At 40.4% G+C, this 22,608-nt stretch overlaps 1 protein-coding gene across 11 annotated transcripts in view; it reads right to left on the minus strand.

Annotated features, from left to right (window-relative positions):
- Nucleotides 1-22,608, minus strand: part of AAK1 (AP2 associated kinase 1) — a 175,156-nt gene that overhangs the window by 48,639 nt on the left and 103,909 nt on the right. For all 11 annotated transcript variants that reach the window (XM_076000850.1, XM_012750099.3, XM_076000849.1 and 8 more), the window contains exons 6-13: nt 19,865-19,986; nt 18,400-18,481; nt 17,784-17,916; nt 15,037-15,140; nt 11,063-11,142; nt 7,261-7,415; nt 5,963-6,270; nt 2,368-2,637 (exon numbers count right to left, since the gene is read on the minus strand). In XM_076000850.1, coding sequence (XP_075856965.1) covers nt 2,368-2,637; nt 5,963-6,270; nt 7,261-7,415; nt 11,063-11,142; nt 15,037-15,140; nt 17,784-17,916; nt 18,400-18,481; nt 19,865-19,986 — 1,254 coding nt within the window. The remainder of the gene's footprint in view (nt 1-2,367; nt 2,638-5,962; nt 6,271-7,260; nt 7,416-11,062; nt 11,143-15,036; nt 15,141-17,783; nt 17,917-18,399; nt 18,482-19,864; nt 19,987-22,608) is intronic.

A 22,608-nucleotide genomic window follows, 5' to 3' on the forward strand; every position in this document is an offset into this window, starting at 1 on the left:
AAAGACAGGATTAGAAAAGGGGAGGAGGGAGAAACAGGAGGAAAAAGGCAGACTCAGATGTCTATCCTGTTGAAATTTTTTAGAAAAAAACCAAAATATGTAATTATAAAAGTATAATCACACAAACAAATATAAGAATATAAAGTAGAGATTCCTATTCTACCATCTAATACAACTATTCTTATCTTTTTTTTGGTGCCTTATATTTAAGTCTCTATTCAAGTACAGACCTTTTCCATAATTTCACAACTCTTTTTCTTTTTGAGACAGGGTCTTGCTCTGTTGCTCAGGCTGGAGTGCAGTGGTATCATCATAGCTCACTGCAACCTCCAACTCCTGGGCTCAAGCGATCCTCCTGCCTCAGCCTCCTGAGTAGCTGGGTCTATAGGCACTTGCCACCACATCCAGCTAATTTTTCTATTTTTTTGTAGAGACAGGGTCTCGCTCTTGCTCAGGCTGGTCTCAAACTCCTGGCCTCAAGCAATCTTCCTGTCTCGGCACGCCCCAGAGTGCTAGGATTACAAGTGTGAGCCACCGCGCCCGGCCTCACAACTCTTTTAATATTACCTCATGAGCATTTTTTTTCATACTGTTATACAACTTTACATCCATGATTTTTAATGGCTACACAGCTGGGTGCCTGAACAATTTAGGCTGCTTTCATTCTTTGGGCTATTATTAATAAGACTGCAATAAACATCTAGGGCATATGGCCACTTTCCCTTTGTTGATTATTGCTTGAAGATGGCTGCAAGGTATTCTTAACATTCACCCTAGACAAGCCCTGCCAAGTGTCAGCAAAGACAGGGATCAGTGAAAGCTGGGAAGCTCTATGGCTCCTGGCCAAAGCACAGGCTGCTCCTGCTCCCCCTCTGTCCCCTAAACCAACTACCCCAGGGCGAGTGTTCAAAGTACTTTTTCATGCAGAGAACATGGAGAAGGTTCGCAATTCATTCCCAAGAAAGTGACACTTTTATCTAGAGAAAGCAGATGGGAACCGCATAAGAAGTGTAGTCAGCAGTAGTTGATCATTACATCACCTTGGATGAGCATTTATTATTGTTATCCTTAAACACATAGCAGGATTCTTTGGTTCTTGCCAGCTTTGTTACTGTCAGTCTGTATGTCTTAGACAATCACTTTCTAGTCTGGGCCTCAGTTTCCAATTCCATAAAACGAAGAAGCTGGACTGGATAATTAAGATTCCTTCTAGCCACATCATATAATAATTTTTTAAAAACTCTTTTTCCATGAACAAGAGGAATTTCCACTCTTGTTAAAAATACAGAGAGTAGCTGTCTACCGCATGCCTGCAGGAAGACTGAGCTGCTTCAGAAACGAAGGTGTAAAGACACTGAACATACACTTAGCTGAGACTTAGAGAAGACAATCTATTTACGGCACTGCTTCCTTTCGAAGGGATGTAGGTTTTCTGGCTTAAGATGGGCGACAAAATTCTATCAGAAATCAATCCTCAGAAAGTTGGTTTCTTACTTTTCCTTCATTCGTCTAGTAGTTGGACTTCCCTGGGAATAAGAGAGTAGCTGTGACACTCTATTGGCTGGGTATGCAAAATGCCTTTTTCTATTACTATAAAATCCTCTCTCACTACTATGAAGAAATATCTGAGTACAGATTAAAGGTCACTTATGAAAGGCCAAAGTGCAATGTGCCTGAGTGCGTTGAAGCTGTAGAGGTCCAATCAGGAGAAGGGTTCTGATGCTATACTCAGCCAATATCTAAAAGTGAACATGACCAATGTCTAAGTTGGCAAGATGGTTCAAATGACTGATACTCAGATGCTCTGGTGCCCTGGGGAATTAAGCCATGATAGATGGCCCCAGGTAAGCAGGCCCTTGAAGGGAGCTGCATGGTAGACTTAATTGATGTGGCTAGTAATGTCATCCAAGACAAAGAATAAGCACACTTGTCAGAGCTCAGGGTAAAGGTGGGGGCCACGTAAACCTCCTGAGACTGGAAAGGGCACAGGGATCAAAGTGCCCCTTGAGGAAGGGAGAAGGACTAGCTCTAATACTATCTCTGCTCTTGACTATTTAACAGTGGCACCAACAGAGACAATGAACAGCTCTTTCTGCCAGCCTAATTTCAGTGTGATAAGAATCTTTTTCTTCATTAGCAGCCTAAAATCATTTTTTAAAAACCTCTACCTTCTGAAGAATACCTCATACTGCTCTTGGATATACCAAGAAAACGTCAAATATTTTAACCACTAGGATAGAAAGCAACCTACCCCTAGGTCAGAGGCCCCTCCTTGTCAGCTGGTGCCACCTCTTTCTTGCCCTTCCCCTCGCCCTCACTGCACAGTCCTCTTCTGCTTTTTTGTCCTGAGCCCTGGGTGATTCTTACCGCTGGCTCCTGGGCAGGGGCTGGCTGCGAGGCTGCAGCCGGCTGCACCTGGGGCTGCGGTACTGCGGCCACAGCGGGCTTTTGCTGCAAGGCAGCCTGCTGAGTCATCAGCTGCTGTTGATGCAGGGCTGTGGCCAGCTGCTGCTGCTGCTGTTGCTGCTGTTGCTGCTGGTAGAAGTTCTGTATCAGCTGCTGTTGGGAGCCTCCTTGAGATACCACAGGGAACTGAGCAATTGCTGGCTGTTGGGTCGCTGGATGTACGGCTTGAAACTGAGCAGGAGAAAGTAGCAAGAAATGAGGTGAATAAGGGCCTATCCCAGAACACCATTCACAAAAGACAGATATCTCAGTAACAACGAAAATCAGTGCTACAGTCAAAGGCAGGGCAGGTAGAAGTCTCCTACTTAGGCCTAAAAATTCATGACGGAAACTTCAGGGCATTACAATCAACACAGCAGTACCTTACGCTGCCAGGCTACCCACTGCATACAGACTGCCCTTCCAAGTGCTTTTCTAGACCTAGCCTGAGGGAAGCTAGCTGATGAAACATCACGTGCCTCCACAAGCTGGAGTGTAACAGAAGCTAACAAATGATCTTCTCATCGCAGAAATAATCCCTCTTATACAGGGATTTGAAGTAGCCAAGATTAAAATGCTTCCCTACACGAATAGGAGGAAGCAATGACAACACTGAAAAGAATAATCTAAATGTTAACCCAGCCGTTAAGACTCATCTCAAGTCTTTCTGCAAATTATTTCCCGAGAGCTCTATTTTTATTAGACTCTGCCATCTTTAAACATTCAAAATATTCAGTATACTCTATAATACTTCATATATGTCTCTCTAATCCCCGCTGCTAGGAACTACATGCTAGGCACACAGAGTTCAAAACAAAGGCCTAGTGGTGAATAAAAGTTAAGATCTTATCTTTGAACATCCCAAATACTGTTACTTAGTTACAGAGTTAATGGGAGGATATTGTTTGTCTACGGGGGCAAAGTTAAATGGTTAGCAAAGACGTAGATGTTAAAAAATAGCTGTCTATTTATAACAGCAAAATGTTGGAAACAATCCAAATGTCTATAAACAGGAGACTGACTGAATAAACTATGATAGATATATCCTGAAGAATATATCAAGTAAAATTCTCTCAAGTTGTAAATAGGAATGAATGATACCTTTATTTATGGCTTGGAAGAAATGGAATTTTGCAGATTTAACTTAGAAACTATGTAAATGTTTTACATATTCATAAAATTAAACCAAAATTTAAAAAACAATAACTAAAAATCAGAAGCAAAATGAAGCAAATAAAAACTTGTGTATCAAATTGGTAGCTGAACTCCCCACATAACAATGTGCTTAAAACATTCTAAGGGGAAATCTTAAAACTGTTTTTAGTAATCATACTGGTATTGCTATCTTAAAACTATAACTTAATTGTGTTAATGCTATTAGGAATCAAGATTTTTTTTCAGAGTAGAAAAATATAACAAAATCTAAGAAGTTAAACAAAAATCCTATAATTACAAATCTGAATAAGGAATACAAATCTGAATTCACAATGCATATTCTCTAACAAAACAAAACAAAACCAAATCAAACCAAACCAAACCAAACCTATTTTCTAATTTTCCACTGAGAAGGCCTGGAACCAACAACCACCCCATTAGCAAATAAGTATTTCTAGCACCAAAATTGTGGTTTCCAAATATCATTTCCATTAAAAAGAAACACAGCACTTGAGAAAAATGGATGATTCTAGGTTGAGGACAGAATCATCCTAGGACACAGTTACTCTAGATGGCAAGGAAACCATTAAAGACTACTGGAGTCTCATCCAAAGGACCAGGAGCCAATTTGAAGAGACTTCCACTGGCCAAAGCTGGGATAATCTGAGCATCAAAATAAACAAATTTTTGAAAACTACAATGTATTAAAATATATCAAAAACATAAATTTAAAAAAATCATCAAAGTTATGAGAACTTAAAAGAATGAAAGACATCAAATATGTTAAAATCCATGAATTTGTAATGATACTGAACAAAACAAAAACCTCACTGTTCACCCTTGGATGATAATAGGGAGTAAGTATATTTCTCTGAAAACTGGTAAACAAAGGGAAAGGATCGAGCATTCCTCCTGCCTTTTGTGTACAAACAGTAGATTAAAGTAACTAAAGAGTTGATGAATAAATTTCTTCATAGAAAAAATCCAGCCCCTAGACAAGGAGGGAATACTAGGATATCATTTTGCCATCCCTAATGAATTAATGTACCTGGGAAATAATCAGCAATAGCTACTAAGCTAACGAGGAACATTAAATAAACAGAGCAGACAGGCAACACCTAAGCATACTAATTGACCTTCATATTAACAGAGTAGAAGACAACTAGAAATGGTAGGCCTTCTCATGTGACGTACAGGCAGAACAAAGAACTATCAAACAATTGAATATTGAGTAAGCCTCAAGAAATTACCAGTTGACACAGGTGGTCAAACATACCAAATGGCACCACAGGGATGTAATCAGCCAAACCCAGAGTGTGGAAAATTCCTTTTTTTTTCTTTTTTCATATGTACCTGTTCCATGACTAAAATGTGGAAAATTCTGCAGGACAAACAACCCAGTTTTTTTAAAAAAATGGCAAACGGGAAAAAAAACGAGGGAGAGGGAACTTACAGATAAAAGGGGACTTAAAAGGTAAATCAATCATTATAAAATGAATATGTTCATAGTTCAAAATGTGAAAAAAATATATGAAAAGATAATGGAAAATAATATATACCAACTAAATACTAGATGTGGACCTTGTTTGGATACTGAATCAAATGAGCCAACTTAAATTACGAGACATCAGAAATAGTTAAACACTACTGGATTTTGATGATAGTAAGTTATCGTTATTTTTTCCCAGAATGATGATAGTGTTGTAGTTATGTTAGAAAAGAGAAGGAAAGTCCGGAGGAGGTGGCTCATGCCTGTAATCCTGGCACTCTGGGAGGCCGAGGCAGGTGGATTGCTTGAGGTCAGGAGTTCAAAACCAGCCTGAGCAAGAGTGAGATCCCGTCTCTACTATAAATAGAAAGAAATTGATTGGCCAACTAATATATATAGAAAAAATTAGCTGGGCATGGTGGTGCATGCCTGTAGTCCCACCTATTCGGGAGGCTGAGGCAGAAGGATTACTTGAGCCCAGGAGAGTGAGGTTGCTGTGAGCTAAGCTGACGTCATGGCACTCACTCTAGCCTGGGCAACAAAGCAAGACTCTGTCTCAAAAAAAAAAAAAAAGAAAGAAAGAAAGAAAGAAAGAAAGAAAAGAAAAGAGAAGGAAAAAAAAAGTCCTCACTAGAAATTCATCAATCAGATGATGAATTGTTCACGGCCTGAGAAGAAACGTGAAAGGGGTGTGATAGACCCACCTTTCAATGCTTTAGTGTCTACATCTACGCGAAACGGTGATGCAATGGCTAAAGGCTCTCTGTCCTCCCAGCGCCTGCCCAGGAAGATACATGTGCCTAGTGGGCCTTCTCACAGGCATGGCTCTTATGTGCAAAGCAGGGGGCGCGCTTTACACTCTGACCACCTTACCTGCTGAGTCTGGGCCTGCTGCTGCTGCTGCTGGTAGAATGTGCCCGCCGGCTGCTGTGTTGGTGGCGGTGGCTGCTGTGGCTGCTGCGGCTGCTGCTGCTGCTGCTGCTTGAGGAAGAGTTGCTGCTGGTGCTGGGGTGTGGCTTGGGCCTGAGTGGGCAGCCCCTGGGCCTGAGTGGAAGGCGTCTGCTGTGGGGTGGGCGGAGCCTGAGGCTGCTTGGCCTGAGATTGTGGCAGAGGCTGGCTGGGCGGGGCTTGGGTTTTTGGTTGGGGAACACTTGCTAAAAGGCCAGGCTGATTGCTGGGTCCTGCAATGAGAATAAAATCCACATACGGGCTCAAAACTCATCCAGACAAAAACGGCTTTCTGTCTGGCCAAAGCAATAAAGAGGTGGTGACAGGTGGGCAAAGTATCTATCCCAAGATCCATGTGCTCCTGTCTTTCCACAGGCTTTGTCCCACCTAGAATGTCTTTCCACCTTCTTGCTAAACTATATGCTTCAAATTTTTCAAAACTAGATGCAACAATAAGGTTCAATACTTGCCTCCTCCAGAAAGTCTTCCTTTATCACATCATTTAGTAATTTAGTCAATTACTCCAAGCATCTACATACTCAACTGGCCTTTGATACGACTATACAAAAACATATTCTTTGGACCTGCTGGCATGCTGCATGACAAAGCATTCTTTGATATTGTATATAGAGCTTATCCCAGGCTGATGTGTGGCTGTAAGTAGATGGCCACCAAATTCACCAAAAGCAGCTCTCTGGTAGGGGAAGTGACGGCTGTGTTCAGTTACTTGATATTGTGGATCAATCCTCTTTATGAAACAAAGCTCACTCATCTCATTAGAAACAGAACACCAAAACATGGAGGGTACAGAGACTTCAAGAGACAAAGCATTAAAGAAACAATATATCTCTGTGAGTGTCAAAACTGGTGAGTCTTGCTTCTTTAAAGGAGAAGAGAAGTATATGAAAATAAAGAGGTAGGTATGGGATAAATGGACCAAAACAAAATCTGCGCCAAGACTAGAAAAAATAGAGAAAACAGACAGCTTCGGTGGTCTTGGAGATCCATCTCAGAATTGAATGAGAGGTCTCCCCTTTTGCCAGCCGCTTGCCATACACTTTCAATAGCAGCTCATCTCCTGTTCCTGAAGGAAAATCATTATTTTTCATAAGTCTCTGGATTCCATTCCTAAAGCAAAACCAAGCTTTCCAAGACTTCCCTATCATCCGGATAATGAAGAGGTATACCGAGTTTCAAACTCCAGTACTGATCCAGTTACTGACCTGCAGCCTGAGGTGGGGGCTGAACCGTGGCCCTCTTCCGAGGTGTCAGAGCTGGCTGGATGGGAAGGATTCCTGGGTTCGGCTGAGTCTGCCCAGCTTTAGGCCTCTGACGGGGTGCAATTGAAGTCTCTGTGGTAGGAATGGGATCCGTCAGTCTAGAAAGGGAAAAGAAAAGATTCATGTTCAAGTGTGGGAAAACGGGAGGGGCAGGCAGAGCACATGATGCTTTCCCTCAACATTCATCCAAACCTTCCAGATCTGCATAACTGGCACTTCCCCAAGGATGGTCCACAGCATGGCAATGTGTTACAGTCTATTTGTTTTTGGTTTTTTTTTCTTGAGATAGTCTCACTCTGTTGCCCTGGCTAGAGTGCCGTGGCATCAGCCTAGCTCACAGCAACCTCAAACTCCTGGGCTCAAGCAATCCTACTGCCTCAGCCTCCCGAGTGGCTGGGACTACAGGCATGCGCCACCATGCCTGGCTAATTTTCTACATATTTTTAGTCGTCCGACTAATTTCTTTCTATTTTTTAGTAGAGATGGGGTCTCACTCTTGCTCAGGTTGGTCTTGAACTCCTGACCTCGAGCAATCCTCCCGCCTTAGCCTCCCAGAGTGCTAGGATTATAGGTGTGAGCCACCACACCTGGCCTTGACTGTTTTGAAAAAAGGCTTGGTGGGCAATTAAGTTTTTAACACACTGATCAAAATATACTGAGCAGAACTTTTCCTGTTGAATGTACACGGAGAATCTCAAACAGAACACTATATAGAATGCAATGTTTCTCAAGTTTATTTGATCTTGGGACCTTTTTACCCAATACCTCCTAGGATTTCCCCAAATATGCTTTGGGTAATGATGCAAAGAAGGGTTTGAGGCAGGGGGCTTTCAGATATAGAGAGAACTCAAACTTGGTTATAATTAACTGTAAAAATGGTCTTTCTACAATGAAAAACATGCAAATGAGAGAATCTAATATGGCAACAAGAAGTAATAAGTAAATAATTCAAGACAGAGGATTTTCCTCCAATATACATACTCTCTTTTGTTCATAGTAATAAAATTTTTAGCTGGGCACAGGGTCACCCAGACTAAAAAATCACATTGCCTGGCCTCTTTTGTAACCACGTGTGGCCATGATTCTAAGTTCTGGCCTTACATAAGATATAGGCAGATTGTTATGTGGCAGTTTCTAGAAGCCTTAAGAAGCAACTGATGCACATCCTGTGTCTGTCTTCTTTGGCCATTCTTTGACCCTGCTGCTTGGAACTGGAATGCTGCCATATGGATCCATGTGGTCATGGCTACACTGTAGGGACAGTAGAGTGGTAAGCTTGGAGAATCCCTGAGGGCTTCATGGAGCAGAACTGCCATAGTAGCCAGGGACCTCCAGACTTTGTTTATTTGAGAGAAAAAATAAACATCTATCTTCTATAAGACACTGTCATTTTGGACTTTATGAAACGCCCAGCCAAATCCAAATCCAATCTTCCAAATTGACAGAGAAGACTAATGTGTGGTCTACTTGCTCCTTGTGATGGTGCGGAAGCCAGGTGCTACCTTCCATTCATTTATAGTGGTCCAGGCAGCTGGCTACTACCTAACTCAGATCAGAGGTGGCTGTCCTTTGAAACTGCACTTTACGGAATATAACTGAGGTTAGACCAAAATGAACAAGTTTCATGAATACTTCCAAAGTGTGCTTTGCCAAAATATTTTCAAAATAGCCTCCATGACATGGAAAGCAGGAAGCAAAGCAGCTGCCACATCCTTCCCCATGACATAACTCCAAGATATGTCCATCCTGTAGCATCCTGCTAAAGGGATGCACTTGTTGGGTAGGGAATTGGTAATGTAAAAGCTATCACATAGGCCATAGCCTAGGGAAGGGAGGTGGGAAAGAAAATGGGACAGATATTGAGAAGATAAAGGTGTAAGAAAGAAAAAACTAAGGGTGATGGAGGTGGACAGACTTCTGTACAAATCCAAATGCAAGAACCTCCACATTGGTCTTCTCCTGAGGGGCACATCTCAGAAACAATGGTATATGGAGTAAAGAAAACTATATTTGAGCGCCCACTCTCCACTAACTGTGTGATAATGGGCATGTCATTTAACCTTTTTCGGCTGTGGATCCCTTATGTGTAAAACGGAGAAGCATACATAAGCCTACATTATAAGACAGATGTGAACATCAAATGCATCAATAACAGAGTGTTTATAAACTGTAGAATGTCTAAAATGTTAGTTTGTATGGATTTCCATGTGTGTGTGCTTTGTGGGAACAAGGAAAGGGATCCTTGCTTAGCCTCACTATATACCATGTTTGAATCTAGTACAAGATGGCCATAAACCCAAAAGACTAAGCTAATTAAACCAGCCCTAAAGTCAACTCTCAAAGAGATGGGTATGGCAGAATTTCTATTAAGAAATGGACAGACTACAAAATAACAAGGTTTGCTTGTTAAGCAATTTTGCTACGTTTATTAAAAACCAAGGCTCATTACTTTAGAGCCACATCTGGAATAACTCTATACACACAGCATATAGAACATTCTATAGATAGTCAAGAATTTTTTAAAATACATAAGTTATTTTACAGTTCTATTAAACTTCACATATTCCCACCCAGGGTACTTTGTTGACACAGTTTGCCACTAACAATTCCTTGCCAACGCAGGATGGTTGAAAAAAAAAGGGGGCCGAAACATGTCCTGGGCTACCTCTATGAATTTACCATTCGGAAGGTATGGCAGCCATGAGAATGTGCCTTGCAGACCATCTACAGAGAGCATAAAAGACCAATGCCCCAGCTGTGTCCCTTAATCCACTGACAGGCTGGCCCTGAAGCCACACTTGCCACAGGTTGCTCCCAGACTTAATATCCCAGCTACATGGACTCCTAGGAGATAGGGGATGCCTCTGCTGGCTGACTTTGGCACAAGAACTCTCCGATACCTTTGGTAAGCCTTTCTTAAATTGTGGGAGAGTCCAGGTCACTTCAGCCCATGCTTCTCCTCCCTCTCTCTGGGTCACATTTGCATGGCCCTTGATAGCCCTCCCAGACTTTCTGGGCTGTTTTCTCTCACATGGGCATTTCCCCAAATAACATCTTTGTTATTTATTTGTTAACTTATTTATTTTTTATAACATATATATTATATGTTATATATTATGTATATATATAACATATATAAATATAATTTGTTAATTTATTTGTTATTTATTGTTATTTATTTTCCCCAAATAACATCTTTGTTATTTGGGGAAATGCTACAAGGGCATCTTTGCTTGTTTAATCCTCTCTTGGCATCTGCTTCCTGGAAGACCCTATGTTGTATACACCATGATTAACTAAGACCCACAGGGTCTTTTGCTATTCAGGGACTCTGTGTTTTGACCTGCACTCTCCTAATGGGGCTAGAGCCATAGTAAGTAAGAAGGAAAGACAGGCTGAGGATTAGGGTTATAAATGAGGCTAATCAAAAGCCACGTTTTGGACCTTCTTATATTATCGACATTTAAAGTCTGCTGTTGCCGCATCTCTGAATCCCCCTGTGCCTGTTCCCATGCAAAGGAAAGAGCTGTAGAATCTTGATTCTTTTTCAAATGTAGATCACAATATTTCATTACATTGCTTTTTGCATCCCCAAAGAACAGTTTCTGCCTAGGGGGAACAGAGTTTGCTTTCCTAGTCTGTGCAGCCTCTGGTTATGGCAGCATAAGAATAAAAAATACGAGGCATCCTCCCCTGCTGCTGTGGCGATCGAAACAGAATATGTGCTCATGAAGGCATTTCTTACCTGGCCTTTGGCTGGGTCTTTTTTGCAGCTGCCTCACTGGCTTTCACTGGTTCAGGAAGCTTTGCAGGAATGGGAGAGTTCTATAGAATTTAAGGGAAAAAAAGAACATCACAGATTAAAGAAAGAATAACCACCTAACCAGGGCTCTGAGCTGATATAAATACATTTTAGGATCTTCTAGAGCAGCTTTCAGGCCCGGTCTCGTGATAACCAAATGCATATCAGACTCAGCTGCAATCAAGGAGCAAAGTATGTGAGAACACGAGAGAGTTGCCTGTGTGCAGCACATTCCCCCTGATCAATCTCCACCTTCTGTACCAGGCTGAGCTCAAGGAGGCTTGATTTCAGTGCCCATCTCCTCCTATAGCACAGCTTAGAAGTGATGCTATGAAAATAATGGGAAGGAGATGTCCGTAACCTGCGTTATTCAAGTCCCAGCCAGATCTTAGAGAAGTTAGAGCTGACCAGTCTGTCAAACAGGGTGCACTCAGTCTGCTAGTTAGAATGCTGAGTTAGAATGCTGCTAGTTAAAACCACAGCCACCCCATATGTATGGTTAGTGATTCCGCACCTCTTCCCAATGTGTGAGGCACTTCTAAACCCACAAGCCACACAAAGTTCCTCTAGCTTCAGGTCCATATCATCCACCATCCGATATCACCTCTTGAGGCAGCACCAGCTAGCTGTCCCTAACCACAAAACAACTGCTTACCACTACTTAGCGAGTACCAAATGACCCGAGACTTGTGAAGTTTACTTTTTAAAAACTAGTTATCAATCTGAATGCTTCCAATTATATTTCACGTTATTTAACTTTATGAATGGGAAAGTGGGACTAGAAAAGAAAATACGGTCATATTAGGCTACTGTACAGTAACCTCCTTTCAATCTGGGAAACCTGACAAACAGAATACTAGTTATAAAACTGGCTTGTTAGTAGAGTCCCCTCATTTCCTTCATGTTTCCAGGTGGCAGGAATTTCTGCTGGAAAACATCTCCTAGTATCTCCTCCACCCTTCAAGCACCCCTCTCTGAAGGGAGAAGAGAAACTTATTTGATTGATAATAGTGAGAGAAAAAAGTAAGCTGCTCTGGTTTGCCCTTGCCCTCCCTCCTTTATGGAAGTGCCAGTTCCTCAGGAATCAGGCATTTACACGTCAGTTATGTGGACCTAATGTTAGCAAGCCTGACGGGTCAAGCTATGTCCTCCAACTCAACCTTATTAGTAATAAGGCCAATATTCTTAGCTCCGTCTGAATGAGTCCCACATCTGATTGTCAATGTGGGGATGAAAGAGGAGTTATTTACCAACACTCTCAAGCTCCAATGCTGACATCAAAAGTTCACTATTGGGCTGGGCGCGGTGGCTCACGCCTGTAATCCTAGCACTCTGGGAGGCTGAGGCGGGTGGATCACTCAAGGCCAGGAGTTCAAAACCAGCCTGAGCAAAAGCGAGACCCTGTCTCTACTAAAAGAGAAAGAAATTAATTGGCCAACTAAAAATACATAGAAAAAAAATTAGCCGGGCATGCCTGTAGTCCCAGCTACTCGGGAGGCTGAGTCCCAGCTACTTGGGAGGCTGAGGATTGCTTGAGTCCAGGAGTTTGAGGTTGCTGTGAACTAGGCTGATGCCATGGAACTCTAGCCTAGACAACAGAGTGAGACTCTGTCTCAAAAAAAAAAAAAAACAATAAAAAAAAATTCACTATTGGAGACACTAGTGAGAAAGTTTCAGAATAGAATCTATTTATTACAGCATCCATTAGTAAAATATTCAAGAGAATTGAATAATATGACATGAAAAATATGCAAAGGTTATATTAAAAAAAGGTGTTTGCAAGCATTGTGCTTTTTTTTCTTTGAGACAGTCTTGCTCTCTGTCACCCCAGTTAGAGTGCAGTGGCATCATGATAGCTCACTGCAATCTCAAACTCCTCAGCTCAAGCCATCCCCCTGTCTCAATCTCCCGAATAGCTGGGAATACAGGCATGTGCCATCATGCCTGGCTAAGTTTTTCCATTTTTAGTAGAGATGGGGTTTCGTTCTTGCTCAGGCTGGTCTTGAACTCCTGACCTCAAGTGATCCTCTTGCCTTGGCCACCCAGAGTGCTAGGATTACAGGCGTGAGCCACTATACCTGGCCAGTATTTTGCTATTAAAACTGTGAGTGCAGAGTTTAGGATTAGTAAGCATAGAAAACATTCTTATGGCCTCATGTGTAGGGAAGGTAGAGAAAGGAGTGTGAGTTATATTAGATTAATAAGTATGAAATGTCCAATTTCCTTAAGTACTAAGTTTGACAGTTGATATCTCTGACATTTCACTTTGATACTTATTGTTTTATTTTTACTGTGAAGATACATCCTCAGTCTTTCCAATGCACAGTTTGGCTTGTGATTATTTTTCAAATTTTTTAAGAGGAATTTTTGTGAAACCATGGATAAGTAAAAAATTCATGTTATTTTTTAATATGCGTTCTGTCGTGGAACCAATGCAGACAGCAGACAGCTCAAAATACCAACAAAGTGTTTGGGAAGGATGTGGCTAATGAATGCACAGTATGGAGATGGTTTAAGAAGTTCTGTTCTGATGATTTTAATCTTGAAAATAGGCCACGTGGGTGACCTGAGACCAAAGTGGATAATGATGAGCTGAAAGCTGTAGTAGAAGCGAATCCATCTCAACCTATGAGTGAATTAACAGCAAGGTTTGACGTGACTATTCCAACAATATTGGACCATTTGAAACAAATCAGCAAAGTAAAGAAGCTAAATAGAGGGGCATCACATGAATTAAACAAGCATCAGAAGAGAAATCGTCTCAAAGCTTGCCTTTCTTTGCTGCCAGGACAAAGGCAAACCATTTCTACACTGTATTTTTATGTGCGATAAAAATTAGATTCTTTTTCACAATTGCAAGTGTTTGGCACAATGGTTAGATAAAGTTGAAGTGCCAAAACACAGTCCAAAGCCAAATATTCATCAAAAAAAGCTAATGGTGTCAGTTTGGTGGTCCGATGCTGGTTCTTATCCATTCCAGCTTCATGAAACCTGGTCAACTGATTACAGCAGATGTCTACTGCAACCAGTTGAACAAAATAATGAGGATGCTTGTGATTAAGTAGCCAAGATTGGTCAATACAGATAGGCCAATACTCTTACAATCCAACGCTTGACCACATGTCACACAAACAGTGCTGCTGAAACTACAGCAGCTGGACTTGGAAACTCTCTGTCTTCAAGACCTTACACTGCTGACCACCTCTTCTTCTAGGCATTGGTTTACTTCTTGCAAAGAAAAATACTCAATTCTCAACAAGCTGTGGAAAACGCCTTTTGTGATTTCATTGCCACTCACTCTCCAGGCTTCTTTGCTGCTGGCATAAACAAGCTACTGTGAAGATGGCAAAACTGTATTGATAGTTTAGGTGCATAGTTTGATTAATTGTACTGCTTCTTGTTTGAGATATAACAAACTACATGTTTGATTCTAAATTGGACATTTCATATTTAATGACATAATAGAAGCCCAATAGCAGAAGCAAAATCAAGAAAGCTCTGCTGCAAGGAAGGAGAAAACGGACAGGGGCTTATATTCCAACATGTAGGAGGGCAAGTCCAAGGTCTTGCGTCAGGAAAGCAGCTGCCTAATCACTGCTAGGTAAGATAATAGGCATGTGGCTCTCAGTGAACTATAAGAGTCGACAAGACATGAAGTTGGTCAATCTTCACCCAAAGACTTCAATTCAATCCCTAGGGCATTATTTTGTTCAGTATAATTGCCTCAGTTTTATAATTAAATTCCATGGAAAAATTGGATTCCCTTTATAGCAACTGCTTCATAGTTTTGTTTGAATGTTCCCTGATAGGTAGAGCAAGGGACATCTATATTCATTTAAACAGGTGATTAACACCCCAGGAAATCAAAATGGCAATTTGAGGATGTTTATCTCCCTTAAAAAGCACCACTCACATACCTGTACATTTGGAATTGGGCATTCTTTCTTGAGTAGTTTAAATGAGAAGTAGGAGACCTGGTAAATATCTGGCCTTTTGTCGGGGTCTGGTTCCAACATATACCCTAAAACAAACATATGTGAAGTTAATAACATCCCAACAGTTATTACATTAGCTAGGAAGCATAATTTTTATCTCCTACTACCAAAATTTTGTTGTTTTTATATTTTTATTTCTAATAAAAGTCAGGCAGTACAATTAGCCCTTTCCCTCCCCTCTCAGAGAAGCTCTAGCTTTCCTGAAACATTTACTATCTACAAGAAAATCAGGTATTTGAATTGTATAAAAGATACGTGAAGTTCACATTCTGTGCCTTGCACAACAGCGACTCAAGCTCTCAGTGTGAAAGTTACCACCTTCATATTCTGATACCTAGGTTACATGGTCTTACTTCTGGCTTTCTTGTTTTATACTATCTTGCTAAACAAATGACTATTCTTGATAATTATAACCCAAACCCAAACTTCATGAATTTACTTATTATTCTTTTGTTGGAGATATTAGCTGGTTTCTACTTTAAAAGAAATTATCAAGTAACACATACATGTCTACTTTTATGGTACCCTATAGATCACCTGTCTATTTCCAGGTTCTTTAAGCTTCTGCCTCTCTGAAGCTGGCAAAATCCTCAGGAAAAAAATCTTTAAGAAGACACACAAACATATACCTATACATATAAACAACGATGCATGGCCATTTATTGCTTAAGTAATAAAATGAATGATTTGGACACTAAGTTCAGAAAAGATCAGTGAGGCTGCTGTCTTGTGAAGACCTTGCAGATGACACAGGACTTGAAGTCGTTCTTAAAGGCAGGATAGAATTTAGTTAGTCAGGGGGAAAACACAGAAAAAGACATTCCAAGTGAGAGAACAGTGTGAGCACAGAAGGACGTGGAGAAAGATGAGAATGCTCTGCTGCAAGGAAATAGAGGAGCCAGGAGGGCAGGGTAGAGAGAAGGTTGGGTGAGTGGGATGGAAACATGAAAGATCTTAAATGCCATGCCAAGAATCTGGGTCCTACTGGCAACCTGCTGAAGTTTCCTAAACAAGGACATGAGAGGGTGAAGTTTTATAAGATAACTGTTTTGATGAGAGTATGTTGGGTAGATTGAAGAGAAAGGAGAGAAGGTAGTGGGGCCAGACCAGGCATGAGCTGACAGAATCTATATATACTAAGATGACAGTGATGAGAGTGGAAAGAATGTAATGAAAACAGTAGAAACTCCAAAGCAAACAAACAAAATACAGCTGAAGAAATGACCAATTCTTCCCTCCTCTTGCTAGCTAGATCCAAAAAAATCTTAAATTTCATTCATCTAAGCTTGAATGGTGATACCACTTGAAGAAACTGAAAAAAGGAGCATGGACCTTGTATCGGGTAAAAAGAAGCAGGGGCAATGATGATACATTTAATTTTAGACCTGTGAATTTAGGGTGATAGTGAAACTGTCAAATAGTTTTCAAACTGAAATAGTTTGGGAAAGATGTCAGTGCTATAGACAGTCATGAAGAGTTGTTTTTCCCAATATGAATTTATTGTACAAATGTTAAAAAAAATTAGCAAAAATTTCTGCCAGTCTAACAGCAAATTTGGCCATTTTCCCATATTTCCATGCCAATCTCATTTACATAGCTGCAATTCTAATATAGACATAATGCTTTACCTCTGAAAACAATCCAACAATCATCAAATGCTGTACTCCATTCCTTTAAATACCCTTCCCTTTTTCGGTTAATAAATGGTAGAGGCTGATAGATAAAACTGGCACAATGGAATGGGTAGTCACTTAAAAGCTGTAACTCTGCTAATTTGGGTAAATTACCTATATTTTCTCACTTCAGTTACCTCATTTGTATAATGGGGATAATTATATTTAATATATAAAGGATTTTAAGAATTAAATGAGGTATAAACAGGCCCTCAACAAATGTCAGATGTTCCATCCACATTTGCTGCTTCTATTTTTTCCAGTGTATCCCCATCCATGACCCAAAGTGGGTTGCTCAGGATTTATAATCCATAATGGCTAAAACTTAGATACCAAATGTCTTGACCAATGTGAAAAGATAACAAAAATATGTTTGTTTAGCATTTTAGTACAGGGGCTTGTGCAAAGACTACTTATTCTACCATCTGGTTAATGAACGTTAGCACATATGCTTGCTCTGATGATACAAAAGAGTGGGGAATCTTAGGACTATTTTCAACAAAGCATTAAGTTTAGATGCTTGTTATTAAAACCCAGTGATTAACCTAAATGAGAGGAAAAACCTGGTTCCGTGGAGTTATATAGTCTTAATTATGTATTCACTCCAGTCAATGCACTGCAATCATTTTCATTTGAGTTGCTTCCAATTTTGCAAAGATGAATTTCTTATCCCTTGATATGAGTCAGCTGGACTCCTTTGGTACCACAGCTTTCAGAGACTGCAACGGAACACAGCCATACTGTACTGCTCAAAGCACAGTTAGGATTTCTGCTTGGACAGTGGGCTCAGGTGTGAAACTGAGTGTAGATTTCTAGCAAAAAGGCCCACTGCTCTAATTAGACATTCTTACATTATCTTTGCATTTCCAACCATTATCAACTGATTTCTTTATCTTTGCATCCAACCTATTATTCCTGGAATCTCATCCTTTTTCCTCCGATTCACTGCTAGTGGTTAGAAATAAAAATATGAAACTAGAAACTTGAAATACTTACTAATTAGGCAGTGCATGTCTTGAGAATACCGAGAGTTATCAGGAATTGTGAAGTTTCCATCACAAATTGCCACCTGACTCTCCCCAAAGGGCAAAGTGAAGTAGCATAGCTTATACAACAAACATCCAAGAGCCTAAAAAAATAAAGATAGCAGATTGCTACCAGTGCTTTATTTTCCATAACTGTAGGATGGATCTAATGAGAGATACTAGTATCATTCATATTTATTAGCAGATATAAAAAGTATATACTATTAATCTATTAGAAACTTTAATGAGAACCCAATACCACTGTTTAGCAGCTGAGTTACATTGTTTCTACCATTATTATCAAATTATGCTCCAGTAAAGAACAAATATTTTACTTGTTTTACTCTTAAGAAAGAGTAACATATATGTGAAAAACACTCGAATAATTTTCAGAGCTTGGAAGCAATTCTCTTTACCATGCTTTAGAAAGCAGTGGCTGGTCCCCTCACATTAAGAACAACCTTGAGGGATAAGGAGACAATGATATGGTACAGCAGCCACTGTGCTTTAGCACTATCTGCATTAAACTTGGGAATTCATAATAAAGACTACTGATATCTGAGGTGTGTAGGTTACTTGACACCTACCCAAATGTCTGCCTTCGTAGTGATGATTTTGCCGCTGTAGAGGTTGACCATTTCTGGTGCTCGATAGGATAGCGTCGTGTATCTACAATCAAAAGATTCATTTTTTGTTAAATATGTCAAGGCTGTAATTAAAAACCAGGAGAAGCAGAAATACTTTTTTTTTTTTTTTACATTAAAAGAATCCCTGGGAAAAATCTACGGAAGAGAGTATGAAATATTAGTGCAGATAAAATGAAAGGCTGTCTTTGGTACAATCATATCACCACACCATGGCCCTCTGGCAGCAGTCCTTCCAGTCTCAGAATATGTGAGGGCCCAGGCACGAATGCACTAAATAAACTCTACAGCAATTTTCTTGGGTCTTCAAATGATGAAATCTTATCCTATAAATTCTTATTATCTGAAACTATGTTTTGTTGATTTGTTTTCAAAAATAATAAATCCTTTAAATGTGGCTCAATACAGAGATGCAATAGTGGCTAGGATATTAACAGTAGAAAGTCGGCTTTGGCTAGTGAGTGTGTGTGTGAGAGAGAGAGAGAGAGTGTGTGTGTGTGTGTGATCAAGAGCCCTTCATCTTTGCTCCTAGAATAGGGCTGAAACAACAGTTACCCTCTTATCTCTGGCTCAAGAAAAAAGTAATCTAAGCATATCCTCAGAGTGAGTGTCTTGGGGTTACCAAGCATGTAATTTGTACTGCCTGGGTCTCTAGATCACAGATGGGACTGGTTTAGGCATCCACCAGGGCCATGCACCAGAAGTCCTCATGCCCCAGGCTTAGTTGCCTACAGTGACGCATGGAAGGACAGGGAGCACCAAAATGTAAGTGTGCAGGCTAGACTACTGATTTATTACTAATAATAGTGAGTGCTGTTGACTGTGAAAAATCCAACACTGTGGACATGGGGGGGAAATGGGTTAGTTTTTTCTGGAGTCACAAATCTAAAGAAGCTTTGTCTCATGGAAGTCAGTGGTTCAATATGTGCAGAGACTTCAATAACCCTACTCATCATTAATTCTACTAAGACTATCTTATGAGCAAAAAAGAAGCAGCAATTTAGGGTTCAGTAAAAAGCACATTTGTTTGACTGATATTGTCCTGGCTGTCACAATCACACTTAAAAACACCATAGTATTTTTACGTTGCATGCACTACTTGGCTTATTATAGCATATGTGACATCATAAATCAAAATCTCTAAGTACAATGACCACAGGACCATTGACAAAGTGCTCTAAGTTTCCTTCCCTTTACTCTACTGATGAATGCTTGTGAACTGCCCCTCTCCCCTCACCATGCTTCGCTTGAAGTCAGACAACCCAATCATGAACAAAAGAAGGCTCTGAGACACAGGACAACTTTCTAGCATCATTCTTTTCCTGTTCCAACCTTCTCGTCCACAAGCTGAAAGTAAAGTTGCTCATCTGATAATGGACAAAACTCCAAGAAAGGAATAAAAGCTTACTTCTTAATCTCATCTTCTACTGCGTTGACTCCCTCAGTTTGTGGATTCTGGAATTTGTTGGTGGCACTTCCAAAGTCACACAGGACATAGTGGCCTCGATCATGCAAGAGGATATTTTCAACCTGAAAAAGATTCCCCAACCACCCATTCCAAGATATCATTTAGTAATGCATGTGAAAATTTGGTTTCATAGTCATCTACATAAAATGCTTCATTTCTGGCAATCTCATTAGTGTGCACAGGAAAGTAATTCCCCTCCAAGTATCTCAACAGGGGTCATCCAAGTGGAACAAAAGGAGATGTACAATAACAAGGAAAAGAGGGCGGGGAGGACAAAAAAAGGAAACTCCACAGTAAGGGAAGCAAGAGTCCCATTTTTCTAAATTTCCAGCCACATTTCTCACCTCTGCGGAAACAGGCCTCATGTTTTCAAGCCTCTGTACTTTTGTTCTTGCTCTTGTTTCAGGCTAGGATGCTCTCCACGACCCCCACCTCTTTATTCAACTATCAAAATCCCATTTCAAACCCCAGTGCAAATGCCACACCCTTTTTGAAGCCTTCCCAGAGCCCCACTCAGACAAATGTCACTCCTTCCCTATTTTCCTTCAGTGTTTCAATTCTTCCATGATGCCAAGTTACTCCACATGGATCTTATAAGTACATATATCAGTGTCGTTACTATACCAAGTTAGGCTATTCAGAATTAATAAGTTTTATATTTTAGTTACTTTTCAAAGAGATAAAATGCCTGGGGATGAATGGGTAGTTTTCCTATTAAAGTATTACTCTAATTTCTTAATAAATGAATTATTTCAGCAGTGAGTCAGGAGTTCTAGGTAGCAGGGAGCATAAAAAGATGAACACCTAGAGAAATCCCTGGTACCAAAGGACTCTGCCAATAAAATCCCAACTCCAAAATAGCAGGCACTGTGTACTCAGGTGTACTGATTAATTTTTGGTCTAGGTGAACTGAGCTGACCAGTATCCTGGAGGATAGAACTGGCTATGTGTGGGCAGTAAAATGGCAGCTAAAATATCTTGTTAGGCCAATGAGACTGCAGTCTCCATGGTCTTCAGCCTTCCAAAGACTGACCACCTTCGGAAAACAAAGTTAAGAGTAGACTATAAGCTCCTTAAAGACAAGTATCATCTTGTAATCATACTCGTAGTCTTCTCTACCCAGTGCCTAACATACTGCTCGGTACCGCAAATGTTTGTTGAATGGAAAAAACCAAAAAACAGAAACACTCTGTATGTGTATGTACATGCATGTGCGTGTATGCACATATTGCTGTCAGAATTAAGATGGGACCCACCAAATACCCAGGCCCTACTACTGTACTACCATTGGTTCTTTTAAAAATATCTGGCCAATTATAATGGCTGCAAATTCCTATATTTAATGTAATTAAGTATAGGAAGTATAGGAAATTTCTATACTTAATATAATTCCTATACTTAATGTAATTTTTAGAAGAATTAAAAGAATTCTTTGGGTGGCTAGGTGCGGTGACTCACGCCTGTAATCCTAGCATTCTGGGAGGTCGAGGCGGGAGTATCGCTCAAGGTAAGGAGTTCGAAACCAGCCTGAGCAAGAGCAAGAACCCGTCTCTACTATAAATAGAAAGAAATTGGACAACTAAAAATATATAGGAAAAAAAAAATTAGCCAGGCATGGTGGTGCATGCCTGTAGTCCCAGCTACTCAGGAGGCTGAGGCAGAAAGACTGCTTGAGCCCAGGAAGTTTGAGGTTGCTGTGAGCTAGCCTGACGCCACGGCACTCTAGCCCAGGCAAAGAGTGAGACTCTGTCTCAAAAAAAAAAAAAAAAAAAAAAAGAATTCTTTGGTTATTCTTCTAAATTCTTTTAATTCTTCTAATAATTACATTAAGTATATTTAATAGTCTGTACCTGCCAATTCCAATATATAAAGTCTTTGCTGCCAACTGATTCTACAGTTTCTTTCTTATTCCTACTGAACCTCACTCATAGTATTGTGGTTGTGAGGGGTTTTGTTGTTGTTTTTAATTCATTCCTTGGAACTCCATCTGTAGAAAGTCTTTGAGACTAGGGTTTAAAGTCTATTATTCTTCCAGAGAGGATATGCCGGTACACCTGGGGGCACTACAAACCTGGAATCACTTGAATCTAAAATTTTGACCTTGGGATTTTTCAGCCACAGAGATATAGCATGAACTATGGCCATCAACCTGCATAGATAAGCTCTGATGATTAAGAATTCTTGGCAGGGCATGGTGGCTCACGCCTGTAATCCTAGCATTCTGGGAGGCTGAGGTGGGCAGATTGTGTGAGGAGTTCGAGACCAGCCAGAGCAAGAGCGAGACCCCGTCTCTACTAAAAATAGAAAGAAATTACTTGAACAGCTAAAAATATATAGAAAAAATTAACCGGGCATGGTGGCACATGCCTGTAGTCCCAGCTACTCGGGAGGCTGAGGAGGAGGATTGCCTGAGCCTAGGAGTTTGAGGTTGCTGTGAGTTAGGCTGACGCCATGGCACTCTAGCCAGGGCAACAGAGCCAGACACTGTCTCAAAAACAAACAAAAAAAAGAGAACTCTTAATCATAGAATTATAAATTAAGAATGATTAGGAGAGATTTGTTACTTGAGATAAGGCTGACTGACGCAGGCAAATATTTCTACCATCTACAGCTTTTGATACAGCTCATCAGTTTAATCTATTTACACAAAGTGAAACAGTCAAACTTTCCTGAACATATACTTA

Source organism: Microcebus murinus, chromosome 3 (genome assembly GCF_040939455.1).
Source record: "Microcebus murinus isolate Inina chromosome 3, M.murinus_Inina_mat1.0, whole genome shotgun sequence".
NCBI lineage: Eukaryota > Metazoa > Chordata > Mammalia > Primates > Cheirogaleidae > Microcebus > Microcebus murinus.